The 20,590-nt window shown below is 35.2% G+C and overlaps 1 protein-coding gene across 2 annotated transcripts in view; it reads right to left on the reverse strand.

Moving 5' to 3' along the window:
* Window positions 1–705: 705 nt before the first annotated feature.
* Window positions 706–20,590, reverse strand: part of DNAI4 (dynein axonemal intermediate chain 4) — a 63,431-nt gene continuing 43,546 nt past the window's right edge. Inside the window, exons 10-17 of one of the 2 annotated variants that reach the window (XM_081144701.1) lie at window positions 16,708–16,794; window positions 15,356–15,507; window positions 13,373–13,530; window positions 12,301–12,422; window positions 10,467–10,565; window positions 9,382–9,608; window positions 6,680–6,836; window positions 706–2,025 (exon numbers count right to left, since the gene is read on the reverse strand). In XM_081144701.1, coding sequence (XP_081000827.1) covers window positions 1,975–2,025; window positions 6,680–6,836; window positions 9,382–9,608; window positions 10,467–10,565; window positions 12,301–12,422; window positions 13,373–13,530; window positions 15,356–15,507; window positions 16,708–16,794 — 1,053 coding nt within the window. In that variant the 3' untranslated portion in view covers window positions 706–1,974. The remainder of the gene's footprint in view (window positions 2,026–6,679; window positions 6,837–9,381; window positions 9,609–10,466; window positions 10,566–12,300; window positions 12,423–13,372; window positions 13,531–15,355; window positions 15,508–16,707; window positions 16,795–20,590) is intronic. The other variant, XM_081144702.1, reaches the window with a different exon arrangement.

Raw genomic sequence — 20,590 nt, forward strand, 5'->3', positions numbered from 1 at the left:
AGATTTATTCTGAGAATGCAGAGAAATTTCAACATGAGGAAGGCTATCAACACAATTCTTTTTGTTTTTTTTAATCTCACCTGAGTATATATTTTACTGATTTTAGAGGGGGGGGGGAGGGAGACAGAGTGAAAGTGAGAGAAACAGAAACATTGATGTGAGAGACACACCAATTGGATCCCTGCCCCATGCGCCGGGGATCAAGCCTGCAACCAAGGTTCATGTGCCCCTGACCAGAATCAAACCCGAGACCCTTCAGTCCGAAGGCCAGCACTCTAACCACTGAGCAAAACCGGTAGGGCTATGAGAAATCTCTGTGCCTCCCTTTCAATTGTGTTATAAATCTCAAATTGCTACAAAAAAATTAAGTCTTTAAATTTTTAAAAATTTTATGGTAACTAAAATTTACTAGTGAGAATCCAAAGCCAGCCTAGAAAGCCAGCAAAATAATGCCTTCTGTAATCCGTAACTCTCAGGTGAAAATCTTCAAGTAAAAATTTGATGCTAATCTGAAAGTATAGGAGAGTCTACAAGATCAGGGTTGAGAAACGCAGAATGGAATAGTTCAGTGCTTCAGGCTCAGTTGCCCAGGATCCGAGTATGAAATAGCTTCATTTTTCATTTAGGCTTGATGAGAGTAGAATATGTGAAAATTTTTAAAGATCAAAAACACATAATAAAAAGAAACACATCTTTTTTTTTCTTCAATGAAATAAAGTTTTATTTTGTTGCACAAAGTGTTTTAGGAAGACCAGCCTTTCAAGAAAGACAAGAGGAAGTATCACAAGAACTTATAGGGCCAGAAAGGGTTGCTCCAAAGAAATGGAGATTTTGAAGAAACTGACACTTGTGAAAGGTAGTTCCCACTGTTGCACTGATTGCATTCTCGGTTTTCTATATCTGTCTTTTTTCAGAGAGCTTAGTGAGTTTTAAATGCCTTATCTTGCCCTCCTCACGGAACATGCTTTATAGGCCATACTGTCCTTCAGCCTCAGTTAACAAGATCGAGGACTTGTTAAACAGCACGGAACAGACTGTTAGCTATCTATATTTGGAGGAGTTGCTGCCTCCCACTCCTTCTATTTCCACAAGCTTGCCCTAGAACCCATTATAAAGTAACATCCTGATGCAAACTCTAGATCAGGGACTTTGTTTTCTCTGTGGGCCCATTAAGTCTGGGCAGATTCTGGGTGTGCAAGAGGAGGGAGCCCTGATGTGTCCCAGACTCTCCTCACTGAACCGGGAGTGTGATGCCCAGGGGGCAAACAGTTCAATTCTCACATTTGCTGTCATATCTTTTGCTTGTTGAATAGTGTAATAAAGCTCTATAGCTTCAGCTCTCAGATCCAAGAAGATTAATATTGATTTAAAGTTGAGCATGAGGATCCAATACTCTTCTTAATACTAACACCTGCATAATTCATAAACCTTGAAAAACAGAGCTTGGAAAGTAGAAGTGTATTTAAAAAGTAGAAGTAGATTTAAAAGTGTATAGAACTTGGTCTTAATTAATATTTTTGTTTAAGTAATTCTAATACCTTCCATGCTTTTCTTCTAAAGAAATAATTTTCTAACATATTTAGACATTTTCTAAGTATGTATGTCTACTTGGAATATGATTAAGAAACAGAGTAGGAGTATCTTTCAAAATTTAAGAAAATCTCAACAATACCCTTACAATTAGCTTAGATAAAAAATTAATCACATAACTCTGGAATAAAAGTTGATTAAATTTATATTATACTTAAACAGAAGTTATATGTTAAATATTATTTTTAAAAATAAAAATCCCAGCTTACTGCATCTGAATCAGACTATTGGATATTAAACGCTCTTTCTTTCTTTCTTTCTTTCTTTCTTTCTTTCTTTCTTTCTTTCTTTCTTTCTTTCTTTCTTTCTTCTTTCTTCTTTCTTCTTTCTTCTTTCTTTCTTTTATTTTAAACAATAACATGAAAAGATATCAGTAATGATGAATTATCCTGGTTGGTTTGACCTGGGTCCAAGCAAATTATCTATCATATCTCTCTGGAAAAAAAAAAAAAAAAAGTCACATAATTACAATCAAAATACAAATTAGGAGGTAAAGTAGTCTTTAAAATGTCATTTAAAATTTATAAGTTAGTGATACACATATAAAGGACATCTGATAAGATTGTAAAAGGGAAACAAACCAAGGTAAGTTTAAACAGTAACAGTCACTTCCTTGTATAAACTTGCTCTTTCCTATGAAAGGCTTTTACTGCAGTTTGATAAACAGATTTATAAGGATTAGTAAAGGGACAATTTTGGCAGCTCCTGTTTAGCTTAATGCATAGACCTGAGTTTTCCCATCTGTAAAATAACTTTTAATCTTAATGATATCTTAGGCTTTTTCATGATCTGTAATACTTGATTTAGAGAGAATAAAATGTCTGAATTTCGTATTTCATTTAATAATAACAATCTTCGTACTAAAGGGTCAAAATGATCATATGTAAGCGGATGAAACCAAAGAGGGGCGAGGAGTTTTTAAGAACGATACAGTGAAAAGATGGGAATTGGAAGCAGAAGGCTGGAGATTTTTCAATCACGCAGTCAAGGTGGTCTTGAGAAAATCACTTACATCTAGAAATCTTAGTTTCCTTTAGTGTATAAGGGAAATATTTAACATCTACTTCTAAAAAGGTTATAAGGTTCAATGAGCTAATGTATGTGAAAGTGTGTTATAAACTCTGAAGTTACAATAAACACAGTAGCTAGCGCTGTGCGACCCAGGTCCTGTCTTTCTGCCTGGACTATCGTTCTCCTTGGCCTTTCTCCATGCTTCACGCCCTGACACCCCAAATCAGCTGCCACATTGCTTCTCAAACCCACCTCATTCTAGTTCCTTCTCACTTGGGCAGATGTAATAGATCACTACTGTAATGTGTTCACTGTTATATTCTTAGTGCCCAAAATAGACCTCACCATAGTGCATACTCAGTAAATATTTGCTGAAAGAGTGGTCTGTTTTTTCTGCCTTCCATGTCTCTCAGCATTTATTTATTGTGTGTGTGTGTGTTATGTTTCTAAAACCCCATTTTGAAGATTTTACTTTTACTTTTTCTTTAATTTGGGGGAAGAAAAAGGTAAATGCCCAAAGTATACAGAATGACATGATAAACATTTGTGCATGGAAACGTAAGAGTAGACGTAATAACACCCAGGAGTCATTCTCTACAGGCTGCCTCCAGAAAAGGAGTTTCTTTGTGCAATGCCCCATGAAAATTGGCGTCTACCAAGTGCTTAAACCATAATTCTATACAATGCAAGACTTGAGCCCCCAGCAACCTGAGCCAGTTGGTGTTTGGACAAACAATAAATGCTAATGTGGTGGTAGATCCTGTTGACAGCTGGCTACATCATTTGCTCTAATTGCAAGGCTCGGACCCCAGGCCCGTTCACGCCAGGCATCAGAATGATGTTACGCCTAACCATGAGCCCTGACTGGGTAGGACAGGGCTGCAGCCAATGTTCCACCACGTCACAGCACAATAATATTCTGGGTTTTGATCACATCAGGGAGCAGCCAGAGCTTTAGAAATCTTGTCCCTCAAAACCTCCACAGCCCAAGGGTCCTTCTCCTCCTGCTGCTGTGTACGGCTACAAGGCTGCTGGGCAATGCGGAGATGCAGGGGAGTTCTGACCCTAAACCTGCTGCTGGTCCTTTCTCTGTGGGTTTTCCCCAGTGAGCCCTGCGGCAGCACACTAGGTGCATGTGCGTCTGTACTTTGCCTTTGGAAAACACACATCCACTCCAAGTCAACAAATGTCTCTTTGCCTTGGATACTTTTTAATAAAAGAAATAAAACCTTATTGATAAATTTAAAGTTCCCTTTGCAACCCTCCCCAATCCTGTTCCCTCAGCATTCACCTCCCAGAGACAGCCTTTACCATCAATTTGGGACACATTCTTCCTATAGAATGAAATCATAAGCCTTCCAAAATTTTGATTCACTCTTGGTCAAAATTAATGGGGAAATGATAGGTCATAATGTTACTTGATAAGATATCTTGATAGAAAATAATGGTTTGATGTTAATTTGAGACTTCATATTACTGTTATGATTATAATTCTCTGAAAAGCTAGGAAAGAGGTATATCAGATAAGCTTGTGTTTGGCTATAAGTAACATAAAAACTGATTATTGGTTAATCTCCCAGAAATACAATCCTTAACCTTTAAAATACTATGACCAAAGCATAAAAAACTTACTTGTAGTAGGAAACTATAGTTATTTACTAATGCCTGGAATATATTTGTTAAAAGAAAATTTTGCTCATCAGCATTGAAATCATTAACACACACACATGCACACATTTGTCAAAAAGTGCAGACTCTTGGAATGTAGCCTTCTTTCTGCTTGCATGGCATACTGCTCACAATAAAAGATGCCTCTAACTGATTTAAGTCCAAACACAAAAATGAAACATTGTCTTCCACATTCTAGTCCATACATTTACTAACTATAAATATGTCTACTAAGAAACACAGTTTTAACTTTTGTGTTTAAATAATATTATATAAATCATAACATATTGTACATTCATGAAATTTGCTTTTATCACTCAACACTGTGTTTTTTAAGATTTATTCAAAATTTGTCATATTGACACACTGAAATATATATCATTTAAACTTTTGTATTGTACTCACTCATGTGAATGTGCTATATTTTATTTATCTAGTTTTCCACTGATGATCATGTAGGTTGTTTCCAATTTATCAACACAGAAGCAAGGCTCTTATAAACATTCTTTTCTCATAAGTATGTCTGTCAAACTATCCACAAATTAAACAAAGCCCTGGGAGATATGTAGAATCCAAACAGATAGCATTTAAACATCTATAAAGATAGTAGTCCTACCAGATAGGAAAACTGTATTAACTTAGAATTAATTACCCAGTAAATAAGTGAATAGAAATCAGTCAAGTGATACAGCAATATGTACAGGATTGCAGACCTCCATGAGAAGATGGAGAATGTAAGTAATATGTAACTAGACTAGGAGACAAGAGCTTCGAGACCACTCCATATGGAGGACACTGACAAGTCAACAGTAGAACAGGGCGCGGCCCGGCAGCCAAGATAGGAAAGTCCCCTTAAGGTCCACAGACAATATGCATCTCAGCCAGTTGAGAAAAGAAATCTCCAAAACTGCTCAGAATGTTTCATGTGTTTCTTTATCGGGAAAACAAGTTTTTACCCTCAGGAGAATAAGAATTGTATATGGAAATAATGTAGCAAATCAAACCGATAATGTTGCCATTTTTGTATAAGGCATTTGAACATATATTTTGTATTTTAAATTATTCATTATATATAGAGAATTTGTCATATTAAATTTTCTAACGAATGAAGTTGTGATTTTAATTTAAATTAACTTTTATTTCTTTCCAATTTGATTATTTATTTAACATTTACAGCTACATAAATGGTTACGGTTGGGGTAGAACTAACTCCACCTCCTACACGTGACCCAAATCTAGTCCACACATCTGACTTCCCTGACCACATTCCCCTCTGGTTGGATACTCAAGTTAGTTCCTTCTTTTTCTTCTTCTTTTCTCTAATACAATCACAAATAATGCTATGGTTAATTTCTTTGATTGCCTTTATGAATATTTCTACAGGACAGAGTCCTAGAAGTGGACAGTCTCGGTTCATATTGCTAAATTGCTTCCAAAGAAGTCATACCAATTTCTCTTCCAACCACCAGTATACCAGAGGACCTATCTTATCAACTCAAATGTAAAAAAAATTTTTTTTAAATATAGGAGAATGCTATCACATTTTAATTTAATGTAATAAATTTTTATTTCTTTAGTTATTAGCAAGGTTGAATTTTAAAGTGTAAGTTACTAGTCATTTTTTGTGAATGAAGCTTCTAATCATTACCCACTCTCACTGAGTCTTAGTGTCTTTTCTTATTGATTTGTGAATATTTTTAACATGTTTATTGTATTTACTGTAATATTTGCAAGGTTAGTCCTTAAAATAGAAATTTAAACATGAAGAACTTGAAAAGCTACCTTAAAAATAATGGGCATCTATTGATACTGCTTTGCTTGCCAATGTTTTACAACACAGTTTTGGTATTTTAAGATCAGAGAAAGGAACTAGAATAATGCCAAACCAATAGAAACAAATGCCTAATTTAGGAACACTAGATACTGTCTAAAAATATTATTTCTTGTAAAAGTCTTTGAATATTTTCAGTAAACATTTTTTGGCAACATTTAACAATTATTAAGCCCTAAATATATACTAGACACAATTTTAAGTTCTTACATATGACATTATTATCCTCATTTTACAGATGGAGAACGTGAGGCTCAAAGAAAATAAGTCTAGGAATCATGCCTAGTAGTAGGTAGCAACTCTTGGGACTTATATTTTTCTATTAGATGTCATATATACGATTAACATTTAAATCAGGAGAATCTGAATATAGCAGATTATCCTACTGCACATGGGTGGGACTCATCCGATTTGTTGAAGGCTGTAAGAGAAAAACCTGAATTCCCGGAGGTGGAATAATATTCTGCCTCCTGACCGTACCATACTTAAGATATAAAAAATGTAAATCCCTTGCATGACACAAAATTGCAATTAAATAAAATCATGTAATCACATAAAATTTTGACTTTTGAGTCTTACCCGGCCAGACTCCGAAGCGGCGGGCATGTTTCTCAGTTCATACACAGCAACCTGCCCATCACTGTCTCCCACTAGAAGGCAGTCTGTTTGCTTAGCAAAGACGACAGTTGTGAACTTGATTCCAGGGTTAGCAACATTCACAATTAGGGGATCCAAACTGCAATAAAATATTTTATTTGTAAATTTAGTTGTTGTTAATACGTTCTTTGTACTATCAGACTTAGACAAGTCTGAAATATGCTTTGTGTTTCATGTAGCAAAAATCAAAAGCTTAAGTGTTTTCAAAATCAAAATAACTGCTTCTTACTCTTTTTTCAATCAAAACTTTCCATTTCAACTCGATAAAGCAATTCACAATTAAGGCGTGCACTTTTAAGGTTAAACTCCGGTGACGGTTAACTTCATGTGCTAACTTGGCTGGGCTAAGGTACTCAGCTATTTGGTCAAAACCAGTCTACATGTTGCTGTGAAGGCGTCATATACATGATGAACATTTAAATCAGGGGAATCTGAACATAGCAGATTATCCTACCGCACACGGGTGGGACTCATCCGATTTGTTGAAGGCCGTAAGAGAAAAGCCTGAATTCCTGGAGGTGGAATAATATTCTGCCTCTTGACCACCTTTGAACTCTAGGCTGCAGCCCGGACTCCTGACAAAAATGCCAGCTTGCCAGCCAGTCGTGCAGATTTGGGGTTTGCCAGGCACCTCAAGGATGTGAGCCAGTTCCTTACAAAAAATCTCTCTCCCCTTCTCTTTCTTCCTGTCCGCCTCCTCTTCACCCCCCCTTCCTTCTTTCTTCCCTCCCCCTCTTTTTTGGTTCTGTTTCCCTGACTAAATACAACTCCTTAAATAATAAATTTCTTTTAATAAAAGGACGTTTTGGTCCAAATGAACTTCTGAAACATAAAAGAATATTTTGAACAAGAACTTTTCCTACTCTTGGTCATCCAAAGCATCCATTTTTTTAAGGGAATTTTTAAGATTCCCTTAAAAAACAAACAGAAGCAGGAACTTGAATATTTCTTTTGAGGAAATGGGGTCTTAGGAGCTTCAGTTTTACCAGAATAATTAAAATCAGAGGTGGGATCATTTAAGTAGCCACTTTATATATTAGTCATCTCATACTCAAAAATTAATTGCTTTGTGATGTAATCCTTGATTTTTGGTTCAAGCTGTCTTAAGGAACAAACCATAACAAAAATTTTAAAGTTAAACATTATTAACTTCCAGGAAAAAATTTCTGCCATGAAGAATAAACCCATTGAATTTTCCATCATCTATTTAAAAAATTTTTAATTTATTGACTTTAGGAGGGGGAGGAGACAGAGAGAGAAGCATCATTTGTTGTTCCACTTATTTATGCCTCATTGGTTGCTTCTTGTATGTGCCCTGACTGGAGATCAAACCAGCAACCTTTGTGTATTGGGACAACGCTCTAATCAAGTGAGCTACATGGCCAAGGCCATCATTTTTTTAAACAAGAATGTTTTCCCCTGCTCCTTCTACTGAAAACTAGCATAAAGATCTCCAATATTTTCCAACTGAGGTGGAATCATTAAACACTTATTGCAGCATTACATAAACTTGCAAATTAAAAAGAATAGGTGGGTATAAGTGACACTAATAACTTTGGTGTAACACCTTAAGTCAAAAATTTTAATTAAATGAATTCTCCTTTGAATATGTTCTGAAACAAGGTAAGAGAATAAGTAAATATTGTAAAAAAATAATTATTTTGTTCCTTTTCTTTATCTTATTGAAGAAAATCTATAGTTAAAACAATTAGCTGCCTCTCTGCATTCTATAAACCGGGCAATTAAAAAGAATTAAAGGTAGTTATGATATTATATATCAGCCTGTAATCATTTGAGGAAATGAATAATATAACCTATTTTCTCTTTATTTTTATTTATTTATTTAAAAATTTTTTTTTTTTTTAATATATCTTTATTGATTTCAGAGAGAGGAAGGAAGAGGGGGAGAGAGAGAGAGAAAGAAACATCAATGATGAGAGAGTCATTGATCTGCTGCAGCCGGCAACCCAGGCATGTGCCCTGACCGGGAATCGAACCCTGATCGCCTGGATCCTAGGTCGACGCTCAACTGCTGAGCCACGCCCGACCGGGCTATTTTTATTTATTTTTAGAGAGTGAGGAAGGGAGAGGGAGCGTGCATGCATGAGAGAAACATTGATGTGACAGGGACACACTGACTGGCTGCCTCCTGCACGCCCCACACTAGGGATCAAGCCCACAACCCGGGCATGTGCTCTTACCAGGAATTGAACTGGCAACCTTTTGGTGCGAGGGACTACATTCAACCAACTGAGCCACACTGACCAGGGCAATATAACCTATTTTCATTGAAGTATTTTTAAAACCACATAAGTAATTAATGTTAATATAGCATCTTGGCATACATCTTTATTCTTAAAGGACTCTCATAGTATAAACTATTACTTGTTTCAAAGTAAATGCAAGATGGGGGAAGTAGGTTTGCAGTTGTGAGTACACAAAACACAGAGTTCATTCTTGTATTATTCTCTATTAATTATTGTATTATTTTTGATAGAACAGCTGTAAACCTGCTTTTGCCCTACCCTGTACAGGTCTCTCTAACCAATGTCAAAACTATCAGGTATCGCTTAGTTTGAACTGCTTCTACTAGAAACATCCCTAAGAAAAATACTAACACTTACGTGCTGATGTGAAGGTCCCAAATCTCCACTCTGCTCTCATTTGCAGCTGCAAATATATAGGATGATTTTGGAGACCAGGCAACATCATAAACGACAGAAGTAGTTGGATAAAAACTCAAAAATGGCTTGGGATTCTCCTGTTGCCATATAATGACACCCCAGTCTGCAGAACAGCTTAAGAATACATCATGACAGAATGGATTCCATGCTATCTTATATACTGGACCCTTAAATTAAAAAAACAAATGAAAACACATAGGTAAATAGTATTTAATATCTGATACTTTAAACTTCACCAATAAAATAAAAATGTTAAGATTTCTTAAAAAAAAAAAAAAAAAAAAAAAAAAAAAGCCTGGCCAGGCGTGGCTCAGCGGTTGAGCGTCAACCTAGGATCCAGGAGATCGGGGTTCGATTCCCGGTCAGGGCACATGCCCAGGTTGCAGGCTCGATCAATGACTCTCTCATCATTGATGTTTCTATCTCTCTCTCTCCCTCACCTTTCCTCTCTCTGAAATCAATAAAGATATATTTTTAAAAAAAAATCATTTAAAAAAGATTTCTAGAAGATTTATCTACCATGCATTATTGTGTGGGTATTATTTTTGCTGAGGGTAAGGTCATAAATTGAATCTTCTCTAAATTATGCCAAACAAAAACATAAAAAATAGTTGATATAATATTCACTAAATATTAATACATATTATACATATTTACTTAAAAATATAAGGAGTATTAAGAAATGAATATAGATGGAACAATCATAAAAGATACAGAGAACAGGGATAGCCAAGAGACAATTTTACTTTCGGATCAGCAAGTTATCATAAGCAAAGCCTTTCAGAAACAAATAAAAATTGTGACTTCCTTAATGTGCAAGAAAAAAATCGAGGGTATCTGGAAGCCAGATAAAACGCCCCAGACATTATGAGTGGTTTCCAAGTAAGAAAGCACTTATTTTGAGTTGATATTTTTAACTCTGAAGTTGTAAACTTATTGCATGTTAAAAATACTATGTATAATGACATTATTGTTTCAGAAATACTACAAGATAAATTTTCCATACTCACTATAATTAAACTAACCTTATGTCCTCTGTAGGTATCTAAGTATTGTTCATTGTATGAACAAGAACATTTGTGAATATGGCCTTCTTCAGTGCCAGCTAAATAGATATTTGTGTCCTACAACACAAAAAACAAAATGCGTTTGTTTTTAATACATTGGTAAATGTGCTAAATAGAAGATTAGACCATTCAAGATACATTAAAATCAATTCAAGAACCAAAACTAGAAATATTACCTCAAAGATAGTTGTCCATTGCCTTTTTCTTTCTATCATGATTTTATAATCATTAAACTACCTGAAGGCCTACTGTGCAAAGAAAACATAGATTTGTTCTTTGTTGGAATAGAGGATATAATTTAGAAATTATAAGGACAAACACTGGCTTAAAATGGGGAAGAAACTCTTTAACACTTTTACTATCTGACACTGGAACTAGCAGTCCAGGGAAATAGTAAGTATTCTTTCATTAGAACTAGTCAAGGATAAGGCAGATGACTTAATAATACCTATTAATGTATATAATGCTGAAGAATGGTTCTTGCTGGGAATGAGAACTTGAACTAGATGGTTTCTCAGAAATCTGTAACTAAATGTATGTATTAAATAAAGATTTTAAATGTATTTCCTATAGAGAAGTCTGGAAGTAAGTGTCCTATGTCCTCACTATGTGGGGTCAGAATCACCTTGGGACCATTTTAGAACTGCAGAATCTCAGGCCTTACCCCGGACCCTCTGAGTCAGAATCTGCATTTTCATAAGATTTCCAAATAATTTATATGTACATTAAAATTTGAGACACACTGTTTTAGTGTGTACCAGTACTTGAAGAATGCAACTACTGGATGATGGGGTATATGCAGTTTTAAATTACACAAAAAGTAAAATTTTTCCCCCAAAGTAGTATTACTAATTTACATTCAACTGTAAATAAAAGTCCCCTTTGACCTATGCTCTCTTCAACAGTTGGTTATAAAGAAATCTTAAATTTTGCCATTAAGTGTAAAGTTATACCTGATGATCTTAGGTCCCCTGTATGTGAATATTAAGTGTTAAGCACATTTTTATTTCCTATTCTGTTCATATCTCTTGACTATTTTACTAATAACCTGTCTTTTTCATATTTATTTGTGTAATTTCTTTATATGTTCTAATATATATGCTTTATCTATTAAATATGTCACAAATATCTTTTCCCAGTGTATGGCTTCTTATTTTCTTTAGTGTCTTTTGGTAAATAATAGCTCTCATTTTAATGTCATGGTTTGATTCCTGGTCAGGGCACATGCCTGGGTTGCAGGCTTGATCCCCAGTAGGGGGTGTGCATTGATGTTTCTATCTCTCTCTCCCTCTCCCTTCTTCTCTCTGAAATCAATAAAAATATATTTAAAAAAACCCAGAAGTTCATTAACTGTGCTTTGATTTGACTCTGGTCTTGATAAGCATGAACTTAAGTGGTCTTCCTGATCCCCAGAATCATAAGAGTAACTGCTCACACTAAGGGTATAGAGGGCTATATAGTACATTTGGTTTCTATCAGTACAATAGAGCAGCAGAGCAGATAAGAAGGGCAAGGAGGGGCACTCATTAAACATGCAGTTGTAAAGAGGATCCTGCCATCGTGCCTCAGAAATGCAGACCTTACCTCTGGAAAGTAGATAAAGACAGACTATATAGTCAACTGGAATGTGCCATACTACCTTAGGTTGGAAGCTATGTTTGTTATTTTTTTCACTTACAAGGCACAGTATTAATCAACATGCTAACCTTTTGTCTTGCTTCCTATCTTAATACACTTCAATTATTGGAAGTTGTTCATATGCAATAGTAAATAATGGCTTGAAATAATTTACCTTGGGATGAAAAGCAAAACACATTCCAGGAGCCTGTCGAGATATCAAAGCTTCACCTTTCTTTTCCTTTTCCCCTCCTTTTTTACTGGCGGTAGGAGTAGTTCGCTTCAAACGCATCAAATCTTTATTTAAAGGAAAAATACATTACATTTCTTAGGCCCCCCAAGGGTTTCAAATTATGGAGGTACACAGGTTTTTATTGCCTTCATGGGGAAATAAAGTCACTGTGATTTTTGCCATTAGTTCTGTTTTTTCATGGTCTGAAAATAGAAGGTTTTAAGTTGCTTTCCCTGGGACCAGGATGGGGGTTTTAGTAGCTAGAAGAAGCTAGGATGGTGAGTGGACCAAGCAGGTAACAGGGGAAGAAAATCAATTACCATGTGATTTAACACGCATATGCTGTTTCTGCTACATCTGTGCCATCGTTCCAAGCAATTATATAGACAACTGTCAGGGCATCTGAACTAATTTTTAGAATGATGCAGGGCAGAGATAAATAAATGGAAAAAAGAATGGGAGAGAATAAGGGAAAAGGCTTTCTGCCTTAGAAAAGTAAGTTTGCAAATATAATAGTGTTGTTTGAGAGTGTTACTAGTTTCAACTGAAATTCTAAACTGTCTCCAAACCTCTTTGTTAAAATTACTTTAGAAGGGCAAAAAATAAATAAAATAAAAATCTATCTATCTATCATCTATCTATCTATCTATCATCTATCTATCTATCTATCTATCTATCTATCTATCTATCTATCTATCTATCTATCTATCTATCTATCTATCATCTATCTATCTAATCTATCATCTATCTGATTTACCACATGAAAAAGTATTGTAGATATAATGTGTCCCTTCTGCAAATAATGATTTCTGCCATCTTTTGCATGTGATTAGGTTAAAATTAGCAAATACCCAAACTAGATCCTTAGAAAGAAAATGACCAAGCCCAGTTTTCTTATTTAGCAAAACCAAAATCTGTCACCTCTTACACATGGTCTCCTAGGAATTTTTAATTCAGCATATAACAAGAGAAAGATAATTTGACATATATTTATTAGTAGTATATATTTTTTTACCGTGACAGTCCAGTCCTTTCCTTATAACCCATTTGGAGATTCTTCCATCTGCTGATATAGAAACTAATATTTCTCTCTTGTCATCACCTGTTGTCCCTCGATCTTGCTCTATCCACTGTAGTTGCCATACAGGCCCCAGATGTTTTTGAGGTGATTCACTGAAACAGGGAAAAGTACTAAATATAGATTCATTATAATATTTTTTTTAAAAAAGACTTGGACTACAGGTGATAAGGACAACTCTGTAGAACACCATCACCTACTTACAGAATGCTTTTATTGCTCAAATCTGGACTTTTAATTTAAATATTTTGAAAAACAGGAAAGATCATCACTTTGCCACTTAATATTCACTGCTGTTTTTCTCATTTCTTAAAAAAGAAAAATTTTACTGCCATTAATTAAATTGGCTGTCATAACAAACACAAAAGCAAATTATTTCCTCTCTTAAGAATATATTTCACTTACTCTATTCCTTTTATTTTTTCCCAGTTAAGTTGTTTAAATTTAGTTTATTTTAGACAAACTAAATAAAAGTATTTTATTTTTATAAGGATTTTTCATAGTTTAAATGAATAAGTTGTTTAAGTTTTATTCACTTCTCAGTGAATTTTAAAATCACTTGTCAGATTACTGACTGTTTTTCTATCAATGTTAATGGGTTGCTCTGTTCCTAGTCCTGAATGCCTTGATTCTTTTAAAAAGCAAACTCTCCAAAATAATAGTTCTGAATCTTTTTAAAATCATAGATATCTTTGATTATATGGTAAAATTTATGGACACTCTTCCTGGAAATAAGCAGAAAGGCCCACACTTACAAAACTATGCAAATAATTTCAAAGTTAAGCTTAAGAACTCCTGTTTTAATGCCTACTGCCACCCAGTTCTTGCTAAGTTTACTCAAACACTAACATAAATATTCTACCTCATTTTTGCCCCATTGATATCTGGTCTATCACAAAAACCTAACGTACTCAATATTTTTCCCCTTTAACTTTTTCATTTTCTCAATATGACTCATTTATTTATTCATTCACTGTGTTTTTTTTTCTTTTAAAAGTTCAATATCTATTTCTTTTTTATTAAATGTATTAGGGTGACATTGGTTAATAAAATTATATAGGTTTCAAGTGTACAATCCTATAATACATCATCTGTATATTGCATTGTGCCTTTACAGTCATTCATTCATTCTTAAACACTTACTATAATCCTATTACATATCTAATATCATGTGACAGATGTACTGAGCATGCAAAGATAAGTAAGACTTAATCCTTGCCTTCAAAGAGCTTACAGACTCCTCAGGAAGATGATATATACATAAACAATTTACATACAGCACGATATATCTGTGACAGAGGTGTGTATAGGATGCACAAAAGAAAGACATGGGAATGTTTCCTTGAGAAGATGACACCGCAGCAGTCCAGGGTACATACAAACTTTCAGCTATAAGATGAGTAATTTCTGGAGATCTAATGTACAGCATGGTGATTATAGTTAATGATACTGTATTGTATGCTTGAGTTTTACTAAGAGAGGACATCTTAAGTGTTCTCACCACACACACAGAATGGTAACTATGTATGGTGATGGATGTGTTAATTAATTTGATTGTGCTCTTCATAATATTTACATATATTCAATCATCATATACAACCTAAATATATACAAATTTTTTAGTTATACCTCAATAAAGCTTAGAAAAAATTAATTTTCTTTAAAAAAGAATAAGCATAAACTGTCAAGCCAAAGGAAGTTTGTTGATGAGGTGGGCAGAGAAGGAGATGAAGGGGATATTAGAGCAAAGCATTGCAGCTGGGGAGACAGGATGAGGGATCAGTAAATGTTTGAAAAATAATGGTAGCCCTCTCGGTAACAACGTAAACACTCATTCAGAACCAAATAACGTTAGAGTGTATTTTTACTTCTCTCTAAATAAGTATGTCCTATACGTTTATCTAATTCTTGGATTCTCACCTGCTATCCAGAACTGGAACATTAACATTGCTCTGTACGTTATACACCGCAATGGTGCCATTGTGATAGCCAACTGCCAGAAGATTGGGTGTTCCAATCGAAAAGTCCACAGCAGTAACTCCATGTAGACTCTGATAAATACGTTCTGGCCACTGAATTAAAAAAAAAAATGACATCACATTGGTTTCGTAGACCACAGCAGGTAGGGTATGATGATGGCTGCAGTGTTGTTGGGTGGCAGTGGGGATGTGAAAAGAGTTAGTCCCCATTTAGTTACTCTTCTCTCCCTAACTTCCAGTATAAATGAGAACAGAGCCTCCTTGCCTTTCCTTTGACGAATCCTCAGAGCTCAATAATTTTAAGAAATACAAGATGGGCTTTTACAATAATTACCATATTTTGGCAATCTTTCAACAGGATTTGTTTGATCACTATAGGTTTACATTCTGAAAGAAAGAAATAATGGGCTCCAAAACAAATTACCTAGCATATATATTCCTATCTTCCAGTATATGTTCCAAAACAACCGATAGAAGAAGCTCCAGGACTCTCTAAGGTACTCTTTTCTACAACTCTGTCAAGAGTTTTATTGTTTGTTTTAATGTCTAATCTAAATCCTTTCTTGTTTTTAACACTCTACATGGAAAAGAAGACAACCTACTGATGAAGAATCTTATATCAATCCTTCCACATATTTAAAGTTGCTTCTTCCTTTCTTTTATGCTCTATAAACCTATCTTCCTAACAAACGTGAGACTATTTATAAAAACTCTAATTTTATATGCTCTTCTGATCCTTTATTAAGTTTTTTACTTTACATCTCAGTTGTGAATTAAAACTAAATGCAAAGCTATAAAGTAACAAGTTGACTAGGGCTATTTATCACACACACAAAAACATGACTGATTCTTATTTATTCTCTTTGAAAAATTCATGGCAATAATATCAATCTATTTTAAATCAACTGAGGGCAGCAGAAATCTGTATTGTAAGGTGATAAGGAGATACTCATATATTAAGAAACCACCCAGTATTAAATGAGATGTAATTTTCAAAGGCTTTTCATTTGCAAATTCATTCTTTGTATTTAGCAGTGATAAACAATGATGGTTCAGCTCTGGATCTTCAGATCTGACAGCACATAGTAGATGCTCACTAAATACTGAATGAATTTGTAAATGAATTTACTTTATCCTTCAACAAGAACACATTTTAATTGTTATGTATTTAAACCAAAAAAGAAGTTTTGTTTGAAAAATATTCTTGACTTTATCATACACAATTAACTACTTTATGATAGTTATGCAAACATTTAATTAAATAAAAATGGGTCTTATTCCTGTTTGGATTACCATGGGATTCTTTATTGACCAGCAGCAAGCCAATCCTTTTTTTTGCTCTTTAAATCCAAAATGCCCATAGCCAACAGCCAAAAGGTCCTGAAAACCAGAAAAATACATTTAATATAAGAGAGGGTGGTATACAAATATTGGCAAATGTATAAAGATGCATATTAATTAACTGTGTTTAAAATAGTTCAACTGAGATTTTTTAAAATGACAGTATACCATGTATTTTACTTTATACCTTCATCTTCCTAAGCAAAACTATAATAAAAATCAAACTTTCAGATTAAAGAATAAGTACCCCAAAAGAATGAATTGCTAACAAGTTCTTTTATTATTGAGATACATATAAAAGATTTATAATCTTTCCAAGATTGCATTATTACATTATAATATCCCATGAATTTTTGAATCATTTCAAATGTAAAATAAAAGACATTTAAGGTAACAACAGGTGTCATGGAATGAATTGTGTCTGCTCCTTCAAAACTCATATACAAAAGTCATAATCCCCAATGTGATTATTTTAAGGATAGGCTTTTAGGACGTTATTAAGGTTAAATGAGGTCATATGGGTGGGGTCCTAATCTGACAAAATCGATGGCCTTATAAAAAGAGAAAGAGACACCAGAGCCCTCTCTCTCCACCATGTGAGGACACAGCTGTCTGCAAGCCAGGAAGAGAGGCTTCACCAGTTACCCAATCAGTTAGCACCTTGATTCTGGACTTCCTAGCATCCAGAACTGTAAGAAAATAAATTTCTGTTGTTTAAGTCACCCAGTATATGGTATTTTATTATGGCACCCTAAGCTGATGAGTACAGCAGGTCATTTCAAGAAATGGTTATAAAGTTAATGATTGCCCTGGCCAGTGTGGCTCAGTGGGTTGGGCATTGTCCTGTGCACTGAAGAGTTGCCAGTTTGATTCCCCGTCAGGTCAGTCAGGGCACATGCCTGGGTTGTGAGCTCAATCCTTGGTATGGGATGTACAGGAGGCAGCTGATCAAAGTTTCACTCTCACATCTACGTTTTTTTTTTCTCTCTCTCTCTCCTTCTCCTTTCCTCTCTAAAAATTAATGAAAGTGTTTTTTTAAAAGCTAGTGATTGACCAAACCCAGTTTTTTATTTGTAATCAGAATACCTTTATCAAAAATATATTGTTATGTTTTCTTGCCATCACCCTACTTTCAAGCAAAATTCATCCGTCTACAATTCCCTCTGCCTTAAAATATTCTTTACTGCTGTCCTTTCACCCAGACATTGAAAAACTCCTATTTCATCTCTTCTAAACTCAGCATAGGCACCACTTCCTCTAAGAAGCATTCATGAAACTCTCTTATGTGCTCCCACAGCACTATTTATTTTCCTTATTAAAGCACGTAGAAAACAATTATATGGGCAGTGTCCATATATGACTAAATTACTACTATATCTCTAGTGCCTTAACAGAGTTCCTGGCACAGAGTAAATATTCAATAAATATTTGTAGAATAGTTTAGAATAATAAATATAATAAACACCATTTGTCATATATATTTTAGTTTCACTCACAATTATTTACGTTTAATCTTAATAGCAATACAGGGTGGGGCAAAAGTTTTACAGTTGTTCATATAGAAAATAACAAAATAATAAATAATAATACACAAATAAACCCTGTGTTTTATGTACTCACAATTGTAAACCTACTTTGCACCATGCTGTATATTAATTTTTAAAATGCCAATGGATATCCTAGATGGCTACAGAGTAGGTGGAAGCTACACTCACCTCCTAGTGACCAAACTGAAATTGCAACTAAAATATAGTACAATCAACCTGAATAACCAACTGAACATTGGCTGAACAGAAGTCTTATAACCAAAGATTTACAGAGGAAGCCACATGATGACTGGTAGGAAGGGTGGAGACGTGAAAGGAGCTGGCCCCACTCCCATGGGCCATGGCTGAGATTCCAGAGGATCATCTCATCTGCAAAGGTTCCCCTGAGGAGCAGTGTCTCAACTCCAGTGCCAAGCTCCCGAGTCCAAAGCACCAAAGCTGGGAAGAGGAGTCCATATAACATCTGCTGTGAAAAACAGTGAGAATTCTGTCCATCAGGGAAAGACAGGAGTATTCTAGAGGCACGGAAGCCATATTAAAGGGCCAATTCACAAAATCTTGTTCACAGCCACTCACCCTGGGCTCTGGCAGGGAGAGGGTAGAGCAGACTATAAGACTATAATCATGTGAGGATCGGCTGGGGTTTGTGGCTCTGGGGAAGAAGCTGAGGGGACAGTGACCAGAATTCCTGCACTGAGGCCCTCTACCACACTGCAGACACCATCTTTCTTGGGTGGGAGCCCTCCCCTTTCGGCATCAGCCTGGGGAATGCAAGAGCCCCACCCTCTGATCTCCCTGTTGTCCTACCCTGTAAAGCTCATGCCCTGCTGCGAAGTCTGCTATCAGAGCCAGGGAGCAAAAGTCCAGGCAAACTCAGGGGGTGTCCATGAATGGGTTGTGTGGCTGTGGGGCAGAAGCCATTCCCCACGCTTTCCAGTGAATAGTGATTGAGACTCAATTATAACAGGAGGGCTCACATAGCTCACACCAGGGAGGATCCTGGAGCACCCAGCTCAGATGGTAAGGAGACTGCACCACTGGGTCCCACAGGACACCTACTACATAAGGCCACCCTACCAAGACCTAGGAACACAGCAGATCTCCTAATACATAGAAACAAAGACAAAGAGGCAGAAAAAATGGGGAGACAAAGAAACACACCTCAAATGAAAGAACAGGGAGAAATCTCCAGAAAAAGAGCTAAATGAAATACAGGCAAGCAATCTACCAGATAGAGAGTTCAGCAAAATGGTTGTAAGGATGCTCAAGGAAATTAGTGAGAACTTCAACAGAGATAGCAAGCGTAAAAAAGGACATAGAAGCCATCAAAATGAACAAGTGAGGAATATAATATCTGAAATGAAGACTACACTAAAAAGAATAAAGGGTGGGTTGGATGAAACAGAGGATCAACGTTTCTCTCTCTCGCTCTCTCCCTCTCTCTCTGTCCCCCCTCTCTAAAATCAATAAAAGCATACTTAAAGTAATAATAATAATATATATAATTCAAATTATGTGTTAACTTTAAAAATACACTAAATATTTATTTCAAAGGTATTGACATTACATGAAAGGGTTTAGGAATAACTAATCCTGTCTTCAGAAGCAGTTTACAAATCCCAGGAGAAAATAAGTTTCATTACTCTATAATCATTTCTCTTTTACAAGCAAACATACCATTCCCCTGCTTGATGATTCGTCTAATTTGTCTCAAGATGATTTTTAGCAGTGTAATATTTAAGAGTAAGAAACCTGGAGACGGATGTCTGTGTTTGGACCCTAGCTGTTTCACTTACATTGCATAACTTTGGGCAAGTTATTTATCCTTTCTGTGCTTCAATTTCTTTATCAACATAATGGGGAAATTAATACCTAACTCACAGAGTTTTTATGTTAATACAAGTAAAGTGCTTATAATATGTCTGGTACGTAGTAAGTACTATTTAAGTATTTGCTATTAATAGTAGCGATAGTATTTTAAGGAATCTCAAAATTATTTTGCACATTTTCACTGTTACTGGATGAAGTATCTATTTCTGAATATGATTAACTTAAGGAGAATACAAATTTGGGTCCGTGAGTTTAGTAAATGTTGAAATAAATCAATTATATATTATATCCTAGGTCATTTCTCACTATCTGGTGTGAATTCAGAGAATGTAATGTCCCAAGTAAATCTCTCAAAATAAAAATGGTAAGGAGAAAAACACTTTTTCGTAACTGTAGGCATTCTCCCCCTTTTGAGATACGAACTTGCTTTACAGGCATTTTTAAAAGTACGGATTATG

This window comes from Miniopterus schreibersii, assembly GCF_964146895.1.
Source record: "Miniopterus schreibersii genome assembly, chromosome: 8".
Lineage (NCBI taxonomy): Eukaryota > Metazoa > Chordata > Mammalia > Chiroptera > Miniopteridae > Miniopterus > Miniopterus schreibersii.